Source organism: Lampetra fluviatilis, chromosome 1, assembly GCF_964198595.1.
Source record: "Lampetra fluviatilis chromosome 1, kcLamFluv1.1, whole genome shotgun sequence".
Classification (NCBI taxonomy): Eukaryota; Metazoa; Chordata; class Hyperoartia; order Petromyzontiformes; family Petromyzontidae; genus Lampetra; species Lampetra fluviatilis.
Window position 1 is genome coordinate 1,991,601 of NC_136275.1, and position 18,002 is coordinate 2,009,602.

The following is an 18,002-nucleotide window of genomic DNA, read 5'->3' on the forward strand; positions in this document are numbered from 1 at the left end:
GCAAGCACTTGTGTGTCATGAGCGCGACCTTGCAACAAATCTGTTTGGTAACCGGAAGCCAATGCAGCTCGGTGAGCTGCTTGACTTACAGCCCGTCTATTGACATGCACTACCACAACACACCCTGACCGACGCCACGAGGCAGACCGTGTCTCGAACGACGTCGCCGGTCGGAGCGGCGCTGTGAGCAGAGGTGCCGTACCCGTTCTGCGGGTGCACGGCGATGGCGCGAGGTTTGTCCAGCTCCTCCGACACGACCACGTATCGATACGAGCCATTCAGCCGCGCCACCTCGATCACGTCAAACCCGTAGTTTATCCAGTAGATGTTGCCTGCATGCGGCAAACAGCGCTTCGGTCAAAGTGGATTACTCACGGGTCGTTTAAACCTCCGCGTCAACGCGTGCACGGCTGGTAAGGAGACGCGGTCACACGTCATCCGCACAAGAAGCGAGGGAAGTCGGGCGTGGCCCGGGCTCGAACCGTACCGGCAATCCAGTCAACAGCAATGCCCTGCACCCGAGCCAGGCCGCCGGTGATGATGGCCTCCTTCCATGTCTGGTCTCGGTTGGATCGGAAGATGCTGCCCACCCTCATGTCCACCCAGTAAATGGTGTCATTGGCTACGCGTGGACAAAACAACACAGGAACAGAAAATGTCAGAAAAGCAAGACACGCTTTCCCTGCATGGCTCACCACCGTGCTGCCGTGACGGACGTGTGCACCTCGAGACCTACCTGCGTGGAAGTCGAGGCCCACTCCGGACGTGGTGCCCGAGATGGGCACTAGCGCCTCCGTCTTGTCGAACGGGTGCAGAGGGATGCCGCGTATGCCACTGTACACAGAGTACAGGAGGAAGGCACTGATGCCTGTCGACATGCACACAATCACGCACACACACACACACAGATACGTACACGTTATGCACTGCAGTGTATGTAAGTTGAACTTCTTTCGCACCGTACGTAGTCAACCGTGCCCACCGGAGGTGCTAAGTGACGTTCGTGAAAATCTCTTTCACGGAACACGATGGGGTTGATAAGAGTCTGCACCACGTGTATGCATGCCTGGCCACTTTCATTTCGTTAGTACTCATGCGTGTGACTCTACCGTACTGGGTTGTCATTTAGGCCCGGGTTGACCGTGAGGAGGCGGAAGCAATGTTTAGACACCGAACGCCACTTGTGTTGTTTGTTGTTTTAGTGGAATGCTAAGTGGAGTATCTGAACCACAGTCCACCTGCCTCTGACTCCAAACACGCTCAGGCAAAGGTCCCCGTGTGGTCATACAGTGCTGTTGAGGCAAGTGCTGTGAGCGAGCACCCTACGATTGCCGGCGTGGCGCAGGGGGTTGTGTGGCCAGCGCCATGCTGCCTTGTCTACTATACCCTACCAGGTACTGATTTAAGGCGAAGTCAATCGAAGGGGAAGACCAAAAACTGATTCATATTAGCATCACCGATGTTGGCCATGGGCATAATTTAAAGTTAAGTTGCCGGTTTCATAGCGAAGTGCGTAAACCACGATGTCACCACTCTCAAGCATATAGTCAAACATGACCTTTTTTCCAACCACTCAAATGCATTGTACCTATAGTTTTTAAAATAATTTCCAAGGAGTAAAATCAACGAGAGATAAAGACAGGAAACATCATTATGACAATGGGACAGGAGCAGAGGGGCCTAGAGTGGTTTCTGCACTGATCACATTTCAGAATCAGGAACAATTTTCCGGCAGCCAGATCTGATTCGCATCTCACTTCCACAACTCTTGCTCAAGGCGCCAAAACAAAGCGTTCACAGTGCCGGCACCATCACGCGCGCAAGGACATTGCGAGAGCCTGCCTTGGCGTACGCCAGACCTTGGCGTATACACCAGATCACGGAAATGATTGATTCGATTTGATTTGCTTTTATTGAGGTTTGTAATAAGCGTCTGGCCCAAAAGCCGTTTTCACAAGAATGACTCGCGGAGAACCTTTGTGAAAGAAATACATTTTCGGTGAACAAATCGTAACGTTGCAGACGCCAAGTTGCAAACGCATTCAAGGAAGACAACATTCCAGTCATGGACCACTCGCGGAACACTGCCATGGAAGGCGCATCAACACCGAAGCACCAAATCGCTCCGAGACCGTTCGGCGCACGTGCGTGGATGTTGTGCACATCACAAATATTGACGGATAAATCTGAGCGCCATCTCGAACGACCCGCCTCCACCGTCGCTGTTGCGCTGATTGGGAGGGAACAGAGGAGGGGGAGGAAGGAGGCCTCCGGGTAGACCGTGTGCGAGAGGCGTGGCCGGCGGACGCACCCTCGCAGGTCTTCTGGTCGGGCAGGAGGTTGAAACCGGCCGTGCAGCGGCACGTGGGCACGGGGTTGCCGGCACGAGGCAGGCACAGCTGGCTGCACTGCCCGTTCTGGTGGCTGCACTGGCTTTCCCCTAGGGAGCACGAGAACGGAGAACACGTGTACGCACGCACGTGCAAAATACACACATTCACTTGGTTGCCTCGATGGGAAAAATTCAATATAAAAAATTTGCAATGCGTTTAAAACCATGTTACTTACAGCACACAGTACTCAACAGCACCGTAAAGCATGCAAACTCTAATTTATATTCCGAATCACGTTTCTCTTTGGTTGTTTTTCTCAATATCTACCGTATGAAATGCGTTTATTTTTTGTTACATTTATTAACTCTGTAAACCGCTGTTGCTACATAATAAATAAAGAAGACCCGCAGCACCGTGACAGCAGTGCACGAGCTGGCGGCGAGAGGCATCCGTGCGCTCCGCCATATGTCGTGGTCGCCCCGTGACGCCCCATGTGCTACCATCCACGCGTCGCCGTTCCCCCGCTGCTCCGACGCGGCCGCCCCACGCCCGTGTTCCGCGTGCGTTGCTCATTCTGCGCGACGCGCCGCGTCAGCCCCTCACATCCCCCGCACTCCGGGCTCACCCTTCTGCGCGTCGGGGTCGTACGAGCGCAGGTAGACGATGCCTGCGGTGCCGTTGCGCAGCACGTTTGGCTTAGAGCCGTCCTTCTTGCTGCACGTTCCCAGCTGCTCGGTGGCTGTGTTGGCCCACCAGAGCTCGCCGCCTGCCAAAGGGAGCCGGCGCCGCCGCCGCCGCCGCAACGATGGTCACCGCCAAACGACGACCGCGCGCCCAAGCCGAGACACGCTCATGCACGTATGCATGTTGAACCTCTTTTGCACCGTGCACAGTCAACCGTGTTCATAATGGAAGAGCAGTGGCAGCTAGTTTATCCGTTCTTGCCTGGCTGTATGCTTGGCCCTTTGAGACTCTCCTTACTTATTCCAACTGACCAACCTCATATAATCACACTTGGCCCTTTGAATAAGCTCCTCACCTCTCACCAATTGTCCTTACGCTTGCTTCGCACATCGCTGTGCCTTTGCGTAACACGCGGCAGGGTCTCTGCTCAAAAATAACATTTTCAAAAGCAAACAAAGACCGACGCTGCTGAAATTCCCCCAAAAAATCTCTTGAACCATTCATGCTCCTAACTATGCGAGCAACAGGGCATTTGCCTCTTCCAACGCAGCGAGTCGTGCTTTTAAAATAAACTCCCAGGAGGGCGGGGACGGGGCCAGATCTCCGTCTGGACGGGTGGAGGGGTGAGGGCGGTTACCCATGATGGCCAGGGCCGTGGGCTTCGTGAGCTTGCTCTTCATGGTCTCGATGGCCTCCAGCGTTGTGCCGTCCAGGTCGCAACGGTAGATGTTGCCAGTGTGGCCGCTGATCCAGTACAACTTGCCCTCGTCGTAGTCGATAGAGAGCCCTGCGGGGGGGACATGTGACGCAAGCCGAGGACCCGCCGGATTTTAACGATGCATTTTCTTTAACTTTACAGCAAAACGAAACGAAACGATACGCCCCTCAGGGAGGCCGTAAAATTAACGTGATGAGCATCGGGCGGCGTCAGATGCCATTGGAGGTGCGCTGAAGGACGTCTCACCAATCGGGTCTCTCTGCTGGGTGTGCAGCACCTTCCAGCTGCTTCCGTCCATGTTGGCCACGTTGATGGTGTCTCCGTCTGTCCAGTACATCTTTCTAAGAGAGCCAAACACATCCGCGGGTAAAGCAAAAGACAAACGTTCGAGTGTCGAAAGGAACGTATTTACGGCTTAGACGGATCTCTCTGCCCGTTTGTTTGTTTGTTTGGACAGTGCTATCTCACAGCACAAAGGGACTGAGCTGGTGATTTGTCTCAAGCTGCAGCTGTAGATCCAGATAAGAGTCCTCGAACGTTCATTTCGGTAAAATGTGTGAAACGAGACTAAAATGTGTGAAATGCACATAGCCACGTAAACATCACTGCTGCAGTCAGTCAGTCACCATACCTCACATTTACTCTTGATGGTCATGCAAAAAAAGATGACCACAATGCACTTCTTCAGGAATGGCTGAGTTTTTTTTTTTTGCATCAACCACAAAGGCTGTTGGTTTTTTGTGAATGTTTGAGTCTTGTTTGAAACTTATGACTGAAAAATGTATGAAGACAGTGGTATACTAAAACAATCATAATTTCCTAATGCTTCAAATTAACTGTACATGGCATAGCGATCGAGTACATCATGAAATACTATGACTGATACTCTTCTCTGGAGTGAAACACCCCCCCACCCCGCCCCCACCACCCCGCCCCCCCGCTGCCCCCCCACCTCGCCCCCCTCACCCAGCCCCGCCCTCCATGATGTTCGCATGCTTATGGGTCAGCACCGAATAAACATGGCGAGTGAAGCCTATTCCATTACACATTTGAGTACATTTTTTTGGCGAGCCGTGATCGGTACAAACGGACACAAGGACCCACGTGACCAACGCACACCGACGCAGGCACTGGTCAAGGCTTGGCTGAATGCACTGAACAATCTGGAAAAAAATGGGTACCACTCCGCGGGGGATTCAGCAGTCGTTGACCTACGAATAGACTCACCTCCCCGACGTAGGAATGTGGAGTTACTACCTCTGGCCCAGGGCTGCGTAGGCAGGAGATGAGCACCGCCTCAACGTTCGTTTGACACGGAAATAACAGCAGTAAACAGGCCTCGCACGTCCTCAGGGGTAAATGCTTCTCCCCCATCACCCGTTATATGAAAGGGACCCTCAAAATGGCCCATGTGCTCGAGTCTCTGAGACCCCACAATTCAGTACTGAACGCATGGACGTTGAACTTCTTTCGCAGCGTACGGAGCCAACCGTGCTAATTCGAGGTTCGGGGAATCCGCAATCGGGGCAGGTTCCACAGAAGACAGTGGTGTCCTGCAAGGTAGATGCTGGGGTTTGGGGGAGTCCCTCACCCTCTGGCAGGGTTTAACACCAGACCCTGAGGCTTGTCCAGACCCTCTATCACCGTCGCCTTGAAGGAGCCGTCCAGGCGCGCCACGTTGATCTGCTTCTTGTTGTAGTCATAGCTGCTCCAGTAGAGGTTCCCTGAGATCCAGTCGACGGCCAGCCCGTGCGTGTTCGTCACATCTGAGCACAGGCACATGCGGGCACAGGCGGGCACAGCCACCCAGCTGCTGTGTGGTGCTTGATAAATAAAATAGCTGCCCTTGAAAGCAGCATAACTTACGCATTCATGTAATCATTTACCGGGTGATCTAACGATTTTTCCAACAAAACAGGTGCAACGACCTAAACAAACTCAGATTACGCACCCAGCAGGGTTTCAATAGCCAGGATACCGAGGCAGGCACCGATGTAGGGGCCTATAGGCCAGCTACTGATAGTGAGTCGTAGAACGCAAAGCTAAACCTTTGAAGTCAGGTGTTGACCGTGGAAATTTTGTCGGACCTAGATGAAGGAAGAGCCGCGTGGGTGGCATCCTTGGCACGTTGACTATAATCAATTGTGGGCTTCGACGGTGGATCACAAACACTTCAGACTTCTTCTATCCGCGAGCGACGCACGATCGCCTTCTCCGAACCGCTCGTGGAAGGGCAAGCGGCAACGTGCGCCGGGTGGTGGTTGCGGCACGGCCCGGCGGCGCTCGCGAGCGCACCTGTCGTGACGATGGTCTCCACGCCGGTGCCGTTGATGAAGGCGCGCCTGATGGCGCGCGCGCGCACGTCGCTCCAGTAGAGGCGCCGCTCCGCCGCGTGGAAATCCACGGCGGTCACGTTTTCGATGTCGGGTACCGTGAGCGAGATGATGACGTTGAAATAGGGGTTGTCTGGGTCCACGCCGCGGATCTCCATCTGCCGGGCGTACAGCAGGAACTTCCAGTGCTCTGCATGCAACGGTACAGCACACAGCCGCAGCCCGCCCCGGCCGCCGTTAATAGCGCGTGGTCACATGACGTGGCGGGAGCGGCACAAAGGGGGCGGCCGCGCCACCGCTGCCCGTCGCCCCCAACACAGCCGCCCTCGCTCCGCTTCAATATTCACTCGGAGAAAACGCACCAGCCTGTGACGTATAGTGAATGGATAACACAAATACATCAACAAGCACAAAGGTGAACGCGCTATAGGCTGGGAGAACTTGAGAAGGAGCAGACATTGCGTGTGGCTTGGTCGGTTGGGAGAACAAAATGGGCTTTGGTCAAGGCTAATTTCTTTAGAACCGCTTTTTGTGTTAAGTTTGTTGTCCTTCCACCGCACCTCCGATTAGCTCGGTTGGCTATGTACGGTGCAAAGGAAGTTCAACATACGGTACATACATACATACAGTCGGTGTCTCACTGCTCAGACCTACATTTAGAGAGGCACTCATAGCCATCAATGGTCCTAAAAATGTGGTGAAAATCCACATTCCCATCGTCACCATGAGAAGAGCACTCATGGGGATGATGAGCAACTGAGATCTGAAATTGCAACCCATCCAATTGTCAGTATAGTATTTTAAAATGTCAGAATAGTCATGCATACATGTCCTGGCAAACAGCAATGTACCTCTATAATTGCTCCACACTACACAATGCTGCAGTGACTGAAATTATAATTTAGACGGTGGAATTATCTTTGTGTGAATGTGACTGCACATATCTGCTATATATGTAAAAGTAAAAATATGTCTGTGGGTTTGTGGCGGGGTTTGTGTGTGGGTTTGTGTGTGTTCACGCGCTTGCCAAGCATTTGGCTCTCCAACGGTGGGGTTTACGTAAAATAAAAAATATCCAAGTATCACGCCGTAAGCCCCGCGGGTCAGCAAACGCTATTCCTTTTTCACATCCGTCAACTTTAAATTAGTTTAATTAGCGATTTAGTGCGATTTCTGTGCGCTTCCTTTTAATTTAATTATTTATGACGCGTGCACGACCATACCAACTCATGCGCCTTTGTTGGGGAGGACGGCCCATGCCAAGTTGCACGCCTTCGGTGGGAGTGAAGGGGACATTTTCTTTCGCGTTAAAAATGCTATAGAAATACAGGTAAATTATTCACTGTGTGATGTCCCCCCCACCCCGATGCGTGCAGTTACTACTATACAATCGGTAGATGCTACCACGTAGATATTACTGCAGAGTGGCCAAGGAGATAGTGGCTGGGGGGGGGGGGGCAGGGGTAGCGGCCCAGCCTTCCAAGGTGCCACCTTGGCCAGCTGGACAATCTAGGCGAGGCCGGAGGCTCTGCACGGGACTAGGCCTCACCACGCCACTCTGTCAGGTGAGTATTTTTTGCTATAGAGTCTATAAATACTGCTATAGAGCCACTATGTACTACTGTAGTGATAGCAGGTACTACGACAGTCAGTATGCACTGCTGTTAGATTCTTAAGAGTAGGTTTGAAATACTTTTTTGACCCGGGCAACGCCCGGTACTTCCCGCTAGTTGATCATATTTGCTAAAATAATAAAGACAAAAATTGCCTTCCTGTACAGATATAATTTAGCCTTTCACCCAGACTATGATTGGATATTATTATAATCCACTACACTCTCCATTATTCCCAACTGTGATGTTATTTACAGATTTGCTATTGGCTCAGCATGAACAAAAAAACCACCTGGTTTCTCTCCGCACTTTGCTTTTGCCCTAAATGCCCCATGTAGGACCCATCACTGCGAACTTCAAATCCAACTCTAATCGGGCCCCCCCCCCCCCCCACCGTAGATCTTTGCAGGGAACGGCATTGGGCCATCTTCATCCTCAAAATATGTCCGCTAAATATCTTCTGGATCATTTAATCCCCGAGATACATTCCTGTATCCCCTACAAGCTCTTCCCCCGCCCACCCCCTGTTCCTGTGAGAAGCAAACCCGGGTTACATTCCCTCTGTGTGGCGGCCCCCTAATCTCTGGAATAACCGAGTGATAAAGTTTTACCTTACCATCCTTGCACTACTTAAAATTGCGTTTGGGCATCAGATTTCCTTTCACACAAACATTAAATAGATCGCTCTGCTTTGCAGACTTTAAGTTATAATCGTTTTTTAAAATATCTTCCTGACCTTGGTGCTGTTTAGCACCCAATGCTTTTGTCATCGTTGCAAATGTAAAATATTCACTTTGGGTAGGTGATGCATTCTACTATAGCCTTGTTGTATTGCATGTGCTGGCTGCCCCATGTTGGAACACGACCTCGCCATTCGCAATTTGACCATGTACAATTTTTTGTTGTTCATGTGTTATTGTTGCCGCTGCTGAAGCCAAGTGTCAACTGTGTAACGATGTCCCCGTGGAAAATGAACATTCATTGCCCAAGAGTTTTTTTTTTTACCTGTAGCAACCAAAATAAACCAAACCACTGCAAACAACTGCTTGCCATCGGCAACCTCTGTCAAGAATCGAGCCAATGGTGCAGAAGAGCAACGTCCCCACCATTGCAGCAGTCAACCCGACACAGCTCGGCATCGCAAGGCATAAGCAAACTAAAAATGCGCGTAGCGCCTCAAAGAGAGATGGTATCAAATAAAATAAACTAAAGGTTGTATGAACATTAATAAACTAATTTTAATTGTAATTAGTAAATTCACTTTATAATGTTGCAATACAGTTATTAAGCTTGTGAATCGTACGTTTGCTTTGGGAATCCAAAGGGTTGGCGAACATCACCGGGAAGCAGAGCACTTAAAATGAGACATTGCGGTGAAGCCAAAACAGGGCTCGTGCCGGCCGTGAGCGCTCAAAGACAAAGCTCACCCGTATAGCCTTAACAGACTGTTGGGGCAAGTGCTGTTGGAGAGTAGCACCTATGAGGGCCGGAACGGCACACGAGGGGGTGGGTGGCCAGCACCACGCCCGGCTAACCGCTGCACCACCGCTCACCATTGCAGGTGCGCCGGTCTGGGGCGAGCTTCATGAGCAGAGGGCAGGCGCACGCAGCCCGCCGATCGTAGTCGATGAGGCAGAGGTGCGAGCAGGGACCACGGCCCCCGTTCGCCGCGCACGGATTCTCGGCTGCAACGTAGAAAGCACGCGGCGCGACGCTCGTCGAGTGGCGAGGCACAGAGGGGGCGCAGCAGTGGAGCGGGATTCTCTGTCGCGCGAGGGAGCGGATGACGACGGCGCAACTCCCGCAGACGTGCTAACACGCAGGGCCACTCAGCAGCAGCAGCGACGTTCCTCACAGTTGTCACGGGCCATTAAAAATGTGATGTCTTTTAGCAGCGCTAGAGGACCCTTAAATATTTCCGCCATTCACTGGGGGTGATAATAGTTTCGTGGCAGTAAAACGCGGTGGTTTATGATCACTGCCATAATTAAATTATTGCCCATGGAGTTTGTTGGGATAGCGCTTCGTCCAATAATGCGATACAAATATTTAAAAATAATAACGTGAAGAAGGAGACGAGAACTAAGCATAACTCTTCACGGTGCATTCACGAGAACATAAATACACAGCATTGCTGGTTTAACCATGCAATAATCGGGTTATAGATGTCTACTATAAAAAAAAAACCCTTCATTTCATAGTTCAACTTTGCATTATGCCTAGAAATTACACGGTGCCCCCCAGGACAAGCGAGAGTGATGGCAGCACGGGGCAGCCATCCAGCGAGAGAGCGCGTGGGGCGAGGGAGCACGTGGGTGCCCCACTGTCGACGGAGCAAGCCACTCGGCAGGGCATTTGTCGGCAGGGAAATGAGCCGTTTGACTGAGAGCGCATCCAGAGTGGGAGAGGGCTCTCCGTCACGCACACACACAAACACGTGCAGGGAGGGCAGCTGTCAAACACACAAGGAGGAGCCACTTGAGTCCACATGCAAATACACAAGCGACATTCTGATTCAGCTCACACACACAAAGACAAGGATCTCCTGCACAGCCCTGGATAGCCTCGTGGGACCAGTGCTATTAGTGAACACCTATTAACGCTTTCCCATTCCGCTGGTGCACGTTCACGTCCTTGGAACGGAATCGGAAGAGAAACTGAAATAAAATAACTTCATCAGTACGTCTTCACGTCGCAAGACGTACCGAGGCTCCCACAAGGCCATGCTGGCACAGTGTGGCACCAGCTATCGTCGGGCGCAGCCGTGTCGCAACACTTCTCTGCGGCGAGTACAATGTCTTTAAAAACAGCGGCGCTGCGCCTTCTTGAATAAAAATTAATGCCAACCAGCTTGAGCATCCTGAGATTGAGGGGTGAACGGGACGCACCCTCCCAGTAACTCGCAGATGTCTCTGAATGGGAATGTCTTGATGCAGACGTGGCGAATGACAAGAGTGGTGTGGCCAGTAGCACGCACTTTGCCTCGCCTCTCCAATGCTGATGTTTATACACATCACCAGGTACTCCTTTTTGGGTGCATCGACCTCGGGGACTCCCAGGACGAGTCCACACATTCACCACTGATGCAAGCTCCTATCCAGGGCGGCACGATACACGAGGGGGTGAGAGTCCAGCACGACGCCTGGCCGACCCCTCGTCTCCCGAGATGGAAACGTTTACACACTACACCACATATTCATTTTAGGCTGACTCGACCTAGGGGAGGCCCGGTTCAGATAACTGTCCACTGGCGTTGGCCGTGAGGGGGAATCGAACGCGGGCCGCCGGGTCCGTAGACGCGGCGCGCTAACCGCCGCGATACCGCTCCCCGCGCGAGAGTTGCGGGCAGAGTAGCGCCGCCAAGAGAGACACCTTACCCATGGGCTGGCGCGACGGGTGGAACACCTGCAGGTCGAAGGGCTGCACGTTGGTGCGCTGCACCACGGTCACGTTGTGGCCGGTCCACTTGTTGGCGTGCAGCAGCATGTTGGTGCGCCAGTCGGACCAGTAGACCTCTCCGCCGAACACGGTGATGGCGAACGGGTGCGAGATGAACTCGTGGCCACGCAGCACCTCGATGAGGCCCGTGCCGTCGTACAGCACGGAGTAGATGGCGTCCGACCTGCGCGCAGGCACGCACCCAACGTCAAACGCTGAACATCGCCGCGCCCGCCGTTCGTGGCGAACGCTCATTGCGCGCAAAGCGCTCGATGCAAACGAACCACAACACGTTTGCCGATCTCGTCAGGAGCATATACCAACACGTGATTTTCGGCCATCCGCGGATCGGCTTTAGGCTGGCAATGGAACAAAGACGGTCACCGCATTGCGCGCTTTCACGTGCACTTCTGCGGCCGTCTGGAACGCTCTTCCTTCCGATATCAGGAAGCCACTGGAGCTATGCACATTTAAATATAGAATTGAGACTCTTTCTTGTCTCTTCAGTTGTCAGCTGATAAAACTAAATAAACCTGAGACGTCAACTTGAACCTGGCAGAGTTGCGCAGTAGCTCGGCTCACAATTGAGAGAAATTCAGGCCGGGCGTCCATTCAAGATGCGGATGACGCTTGTGTGTATAAAACGAGTGCTGCTTTGTGTGGGAAATCAGCACTAGTTGTCCGACAGGAGGAACTGATCCCCAGACATCATATATCACAGTGAAATTTACATGACCGGCTCAGCAATGACAGCAGAAATGAGCACCACTTCGTACTCGTATGAACATTGCCACTGTTAATTATGCAGCGGTAACTGAGTTGGCATTTTCTGACACACTGCATTTGAATGCGTTGTGTTTTAAGTCGTGCCTGACTGTACGGTAGCTTAAAAGTGAATAAAAAGCGTGCAAATTTCAAAGTTAGCTGGCAAGCAAATGCCACCCCCCCCACCATCAGCCATTTATTCAGCCAGCCCAGACAGCTTAATTGTAACACTCATCATAATTAATTGTAATGACCCTTTCATGCTTTGTTAAGCAAATTGGCGATATTGTCACATCGTGCAGTTCTCATCCGTGTGCCTTCATTTAATTAGCGAGCAATTCCTCGTGCACCGGGTGAACTCCCAAACGAGTATCATTTTTACGACACTAAGAGAGTTGGACGGATCCTTCGTCCTGGGAGGCGAAGCCACAGACGTCCCCTTTCAGCGGCACGTCGACGCATTAACAGCAGTCATACGTCACTGTCCACCCACATCACCCCGGGGCCAGGCTCGTTCACCGAAAGTCACCGTTCGCTTTTGGACACCGGCATTTAATCAGTGCGGTCTGATGGCACGGCTCGGTGCTGCAGGGTGGCTAACACCGCATTAATTTGTTAAGTAGGGAAAGCGAGCAGACTCTGAGACTGATGTACACGCAGCTGACAAATAAAAGCACGCTCGCGATCGGTACGCTACATCGGCAGGTGTCCAGTGCCAAGGTGGTAAAACGGTGCCTGCTCGACCTTTGAGGTTGTTGGGATAAGGACCGTCAAGCAATTACCTGTTCAGGCTGGAATCAATGGGTAGTCTGGCCAGCACATTTACATCTGAGTCAACCCTAGAGGAGGCCCAGAACTGGGTGAGATATTGCTCTCAACTGATGTAAAGCTTCGCCTGGGAATTGAACTCGGGTTTCTGAATTGGCGGCGCAGGATGCCAAAGCCCTACGCCGCCGATCGACAGTTCTCAAACCACCCCCCCCGCACAGTACACGAACACGTACAACAGTGCTTTGTTAATCCACTGCTGGACTAGGGCCTCCCCCCATCATGCAGGTGGTGGGGGTCATTTGACCAAACTTCACCACACTGGTCAGTGGGGGGCGCACAGACACGGGAGCGTGGAAGTGCAGTGCGATGGATTTTGCTACACCGCCACCGTTTCTGACAACGTATGGCGATTCTCAGTAACGGTGCTGTTCCACGCTCAGCTCCATTTAGCTTCTGTGATTTTGGGTGCATTCTGGGTTCTCCTTCAGCTCACGCGTTGCCACCACAGTCCTGTGTTTATCCAGCCAGTAGCCGGGACGTGCTATGGCTAGCAGGGAAGCTCTGCAGGGTGTGTGGCCGCTCTGCAAGCCGGCAGACTTATATAGGCGCTCCGAGACCTGAGATTCACCGCCGTCGCCGTGCGGCAAGAGGGATTGGTGGCGGCTTGCCCGCGTTCGCTCGCTCACCGCGCATCGATCCACATGAGGCGCTTCTCCAGGTAGTCGATGGTGAGGCCGTTGGGCCAGCCTCCCGCGCCGGTCTCGCGGTACACGACGTGGCGGCCGCTGCCGCTCATGGAGCACGCCTCGATCCGCGGGAACGACGCGTCCCAGTCGGTCCAGAACAGGATCCTGGCAGGGCATCGGGGGGAGGGCAGCGGGGGAAGGGCAGCAGGGGCAGGGCGGCGATAAGCAGGGTCCAGGATAAGAGCGAACGCATTCAAATACCAAAATGCGCTCAAGATCGAAGCAATCTGGACGAGATGGGGTTTGCGTGCTAAGCCAAGGCGCTGAGGAGGTGACAGTTCCAATCCAAGTCAGAAGAGGCAGGATGACAAGGTGCGTCAGCATGTGACACCCCATCGCACTGGAAAGCCATCGCGATGTGATATCACTCGAGCGAGAAGCTGGCTTTTTGTTACAGATATCATCTTCTCGTGGGCTGAGCTTCGTCTGCACGATAAAAACAACAAGCTGCTTCAGGCTGCAGTCCACCCGGGCCCTGCAATGAAGACCTTGGCCGTGAGTTGTGGATATTCTACGAAGAAGTAGGTCCCAATGCATAATGCAAAAAATATAATAATGAAGAAAACATGAAAGCTTTTATTTGTCCATGAAAGAATCCAAGAGAAACACGGTCCTTATTCACGAGGTTCCTGCAATGGAATAATGTGGTAATAATCCTGACTATTTTACATCTTGGATAGAAAGCTAACGTTAACTCGAGAAAACCACCGAACAAAAATGCACACAAAGTGTCATGTTCCAGACTCGCCACCGCACAAGCGGGCAGGTGGGTAGCATCTCGCGCAAAGCCATCTCTACGCGATCCACTAACCGCACTCCGTATTCGCTGGATAGGAGACGTGCCTCGCCACCCGGCCAGTCCACTCTAATCTGCGGCTGCTGATTGGGCTCGAGCTGGTGGTGAAGATCCACCGTGCAGTTTTCCGCGGTCGTGCCGCACAGCTCTCCAATGTGTTTTTGGCTTGTACCGACTGTTGTTCGGCACAATTCCTGATGCCTCGCTCCTGAATAAGCTTCCCAGCATGTGAAGTAAAACGTCGGACACCGCACGTAGCCAACCGTGTTAATCGGAGGTGCGGGGGAAGGACAACAAACAAAACAGTTCTAAAGAGATGAGTTTTCAATCTAAATTAAAATGTGCATAGCTCCAGCGGCTTCCTAATATCGGAAGGAAGAGCATTCCAGACGGCCGCAGAAGTGCATCTGAAAGCGCGTGATGCGGTGACCGTCTTTGTTCGACGGTTAGCCAAAAGCCGCTGCTGCTGTGAGGGTGACCAGGAGTTCGCGAGAAGGTTTGACGACATTGGCGAGGTGTTGTCGTGGTTCAATTGCTGGCAAGGAAGCATCGGAGAGGCACAGCCCTCACCCGTGGCGCGGGTCCAACGTAATGGCGCGAGGATGTTGGAGGCCGCCGGCCACCAGCGTGGTGCGCATGGCACCGTCAAGACGGGCCACCTCGATCTGGTCCAGGTTGCTCTCCACCCAGTAGATGTTGCCAGCGATCCAGTCGACCGCGATGCCCTCGGGCGTGGCCAGGCCGTGCTCCACCACCACCTCCACGTTGCTGAGGCCTGCACGTAATGGCAAGCCTGAGCGACGGGAGGTTCCCCCCGGGTGTAGGCAGTTCAAGCGACGCAAGATTTAATGGCACGCAAAATCAAAGGCGAGTGAATCACACGCTTCGTAATGAGCGCCTGTACAAGACCCCATCGGGTAAAAGCTGCACCCATAAGATCAATGAGACGTGTTGTTTTGAAAACACATTTGAAACAAATTTAAAGGTGTGGCGGTGAATGTTGACAGCTTAAAAAGAAAAAAAAAATTGGGGAACCGTTGATTGATATGCATGAGACAGCGTAGTTCATTAATCCGCCGAAAAAAAAGCAATAATACACACTTAAAAAAAGGAAACAATGGAAAAGAGGTATTCACACACAAATGGAAAAAAAATCATAAACAAGTTAGAGGTCTAGCTCAAAGCATGCGATGTGTGTTTACGATGCAGCAGCGGTGGTGGATGCCGTGAGTGCATTGTGGGCGGAGAGGCCGCCTCGGAGGGCGTCGCGGGGACCTGTGCTTGAAGGCTGCTTGTCCTCACCACCTGCCAGGACCCACGTCCCTGCACGCAGCAGGCACAACAACACGGGAGGGGGTGGGGTCGGGGTGGGGGTCACACGCGTAAATGCTCATGGTCCACCCTGGACCGCATCCGCTGCACACACCATGGCAGTAGATGCGGATACCTGATGCACGAATGGAAAATTCTAATGTAGGTATTCTTAGGTTTTTTCGGTAAAGTCACGTAGGTAAAAAATTAAAATTAATAAAAGTGACTTTGCCGAAAAAAACCTAAGAATATGAATCCTTGCAGTCACGAAAGCTTCAAATCTAGAATTCTAATGTTGGCTTACGTGGCCAATATCATCCACAAGGTTTTCCTTGGTTAGATCGCGTAAATATAAACGTGTCGTTGAACCAGCAATCACCCAACACAGCCAATTATTAAGGTTTGTCACGTGAACAGAACATGCCAATTCGTTACTAGTACAGCATACCAAAACACCTATAATATGGAAAATGTTCAACTCTCCATCCAGTTTAACACATACGCTTTCGCGACCAATATTATTAAATATTATTAGATCGCGTTATTTATAAATGTGTCGCAACCCTCCACTACCCGACACGGCCAATCAGTAAAAAAAAAGTGTCACATTGACAAAAGACAAATACAGTAGTTCACTACTTTAGCCCACCGGTGTGTTGAAGAGTGAATCCACAGCATTTACAATTTTGAGTAAGACGTTTCGCTGGTAATTACATCCATCATCATCATCAACGGGCAATTTGCCATCCAGAACAGACTGCACAACGTAAAACGACGCAATGCCCGATCCACAAATACGACGGCGACATGACGGCGATACGCTACTCCGCTGCTCCTGATGTGGTACTCTGGCCTTGACCACCTGAATGTGACACTGGAGACGTTGCTCTGCATCTACATCGGCAGCCGTACGAAGAAAAAAGAAGAATGCGGCACTGCATTGTTTTTCTCCCACGGTTCTCACGCCGCGCACGTTTCCGATCAGGGCGCGCGTGCAAAGAGGTCAGGGCAAAGTGTCGCCCGACAGGATACATCTCCGTTGGGAGCCTCGAGCCCATTGCTGGAAATGCCACATTCCCATGCCAGTGGCAAGTCTCTTCAGAAGAAAACCGATTTTTGAGTGTCGATTGGCCACTGACCCCCAACATCTCGGCACATTATTGCACTAATGGCGCGCCGCATTACTCAATTCTCTAAACAATGAATCGGGTGAAGACAAAAATCATCCAATTTTATGGCGAAATTATGCACAAATGTACGTGCATTATGCAAATGCGTGCACGAGCAATGCAAGCAATTATTTGGGGATTACAGATAAAGGCCCTGCTCGCTATGTGCCCTGGTTTATGTCTGAAATATTAGGACTGGCTCACGGTGTTTGTTGCAAGGTTTGCATAAACGACCGCAGCGATATCGGTCACCGCGCGGGCAGCACGCAGTGAGACTCGGTGCACATTCCCCAAGCTCCCTCGCTAAAGAAGCGTTTACTCAGAGAGGCTGCACCTTCTCCTCCTGCCTTTAAATCCTGCAATCAGGATGATATCCAAGATGCGGGACAGAGACCTCTTTGGAAAACACGAATTGCGGGAACGTTGGAATTCCTGACGCGCACACATACACGCGCACACGCACACACATACGTGAACACAAAGATAAAAAGATCCCCCGTATAGCCTTAACAGACTGTAGGGGCAAGTGCTGTTAGCGAGCACCTATGAAGGCCGGAACGGTACACGAGGGGGTGGGTGGCCAGCACCACGCCCGACCGCCTTTGTCTCCCCAGTGGCGATGTTTACACACCACCACCAGGTACTCATTTGAGGCTGAGTCGACCTAGGGGAGGCCCGGGACCGGTTCAGATAATCGTCACTGGTGTTGGCCGTGAGCGGGAATCGAACCCGTGTCTCTGGGTTCATAGTGCAGCGCGCTAACCGCTACACTATCGCTCCCCACACACGCACACGCACACACACACGCACACGCGCGTACCGCCGAGCTGCAAAATTCCCCGCCGCACGCGAACGACGGCCGAGGGCTACTCACCGCCGCTGAAGGCCAACTTGCCGCGGTAGATCTTGTCCTCCACCACGTCGGTCCAGTAGAGGGTGCTTTGGCCGAAGTGGAAGTCGATGGCGATGGCGTCGCGCAGGCTGGGCACCAGCACGCTGTAGTCGCGGCTGTGCAGGTCGATGCGGCGGATCTCGTGGCGCGTGGAGAAGATGATGAATGGCACGAACGGGTCTGCGTCGGCGACAAGGTGGGTGGGTGGGGAGGGGTGCGAACGTGGCACACGGTGAGCATGCCGATCCGGCACTGCGTCACTGCTCAACACACTACAACCGCAATTGCATGACAAAGAAGATTTTAAGGGGAAAAAAACTAGAAAATTAACCCGTAAAAACAAAGTTTTTCACTCTAAATCCTTTATATGCGTGGCGGCTAGAGTCCTCTCGTCCTCTGGCTTGAGATGGCTGCCACCTATGGGTCAGATGAT

At 52.3% G+C, this 18,002-nt stretch overlaps 1 protein-coding gene across 1 annotated transcript in view; it reads right to left on the reverse strand.

The window, feature by feature from the left end:
* LOC144950339 (prolow-density lipoprotein receptor-related protein 1-like) overlaps window positions 1-18,002 on the reverse strand; it is a 274,971-nt gene that overhangs the window by 64,096 nt on the left and 192,873 nt on the right. Inside the window, exons 26-40 of the mRNA XM_078880487.1 lie at window positions 17,552-17,749; window positions 15,473-15,520; window positions 14,768-14,972; window positions 13,342-13,506; window positions 11,059-11,303; window positions 9,235-9,366; window positions 6,031-6,258; window positions 5,327-5,501; window positions 3,982-4,076; window positions 3,655-3,804; window positions 2,959-3,099; window positions 2,312-2,440; window positions 737-868; window positions 488-622; window positions 203-332 (exon numbers count right to left, since the gene is read on the reverse strand). Coding sequence (XP_078736613.1) covers window positions 203-332; window positions 488-622; window positions 737-868; window positions 2,312-2,440; window positions 2,959-3,099; window positions 3,655-3,804; window positions 3,982-4,076; window positions 5,327-5,501; window positions 6,031-6,258; window positions 9,235-9,366; window positions 11,059-11,303; window positions 13,342-13,506; window positions 14,768-14,972; window positions 15,473-15,520; window positions 17,552-17,749 — 2,308 coding nt within the window. The remainder of the gene's footprint in view (window positions 1-202; window positions 333-487; window positions 623-736; window positions 869-2,311; window positions 2,441-2,958; window positions 3,100-3,654; window positions 3,805-3,981; window positions 4,077-5,326; window positions 5,502-6,030; window positions 6,259-9,234; window positions 9,367-11,058; window positions 11,304-13,341; window positions 13,507-14,767; window positions 14,973-15,472; window positions 15,521-17,551; window positions 17,750-18,002) is intronic.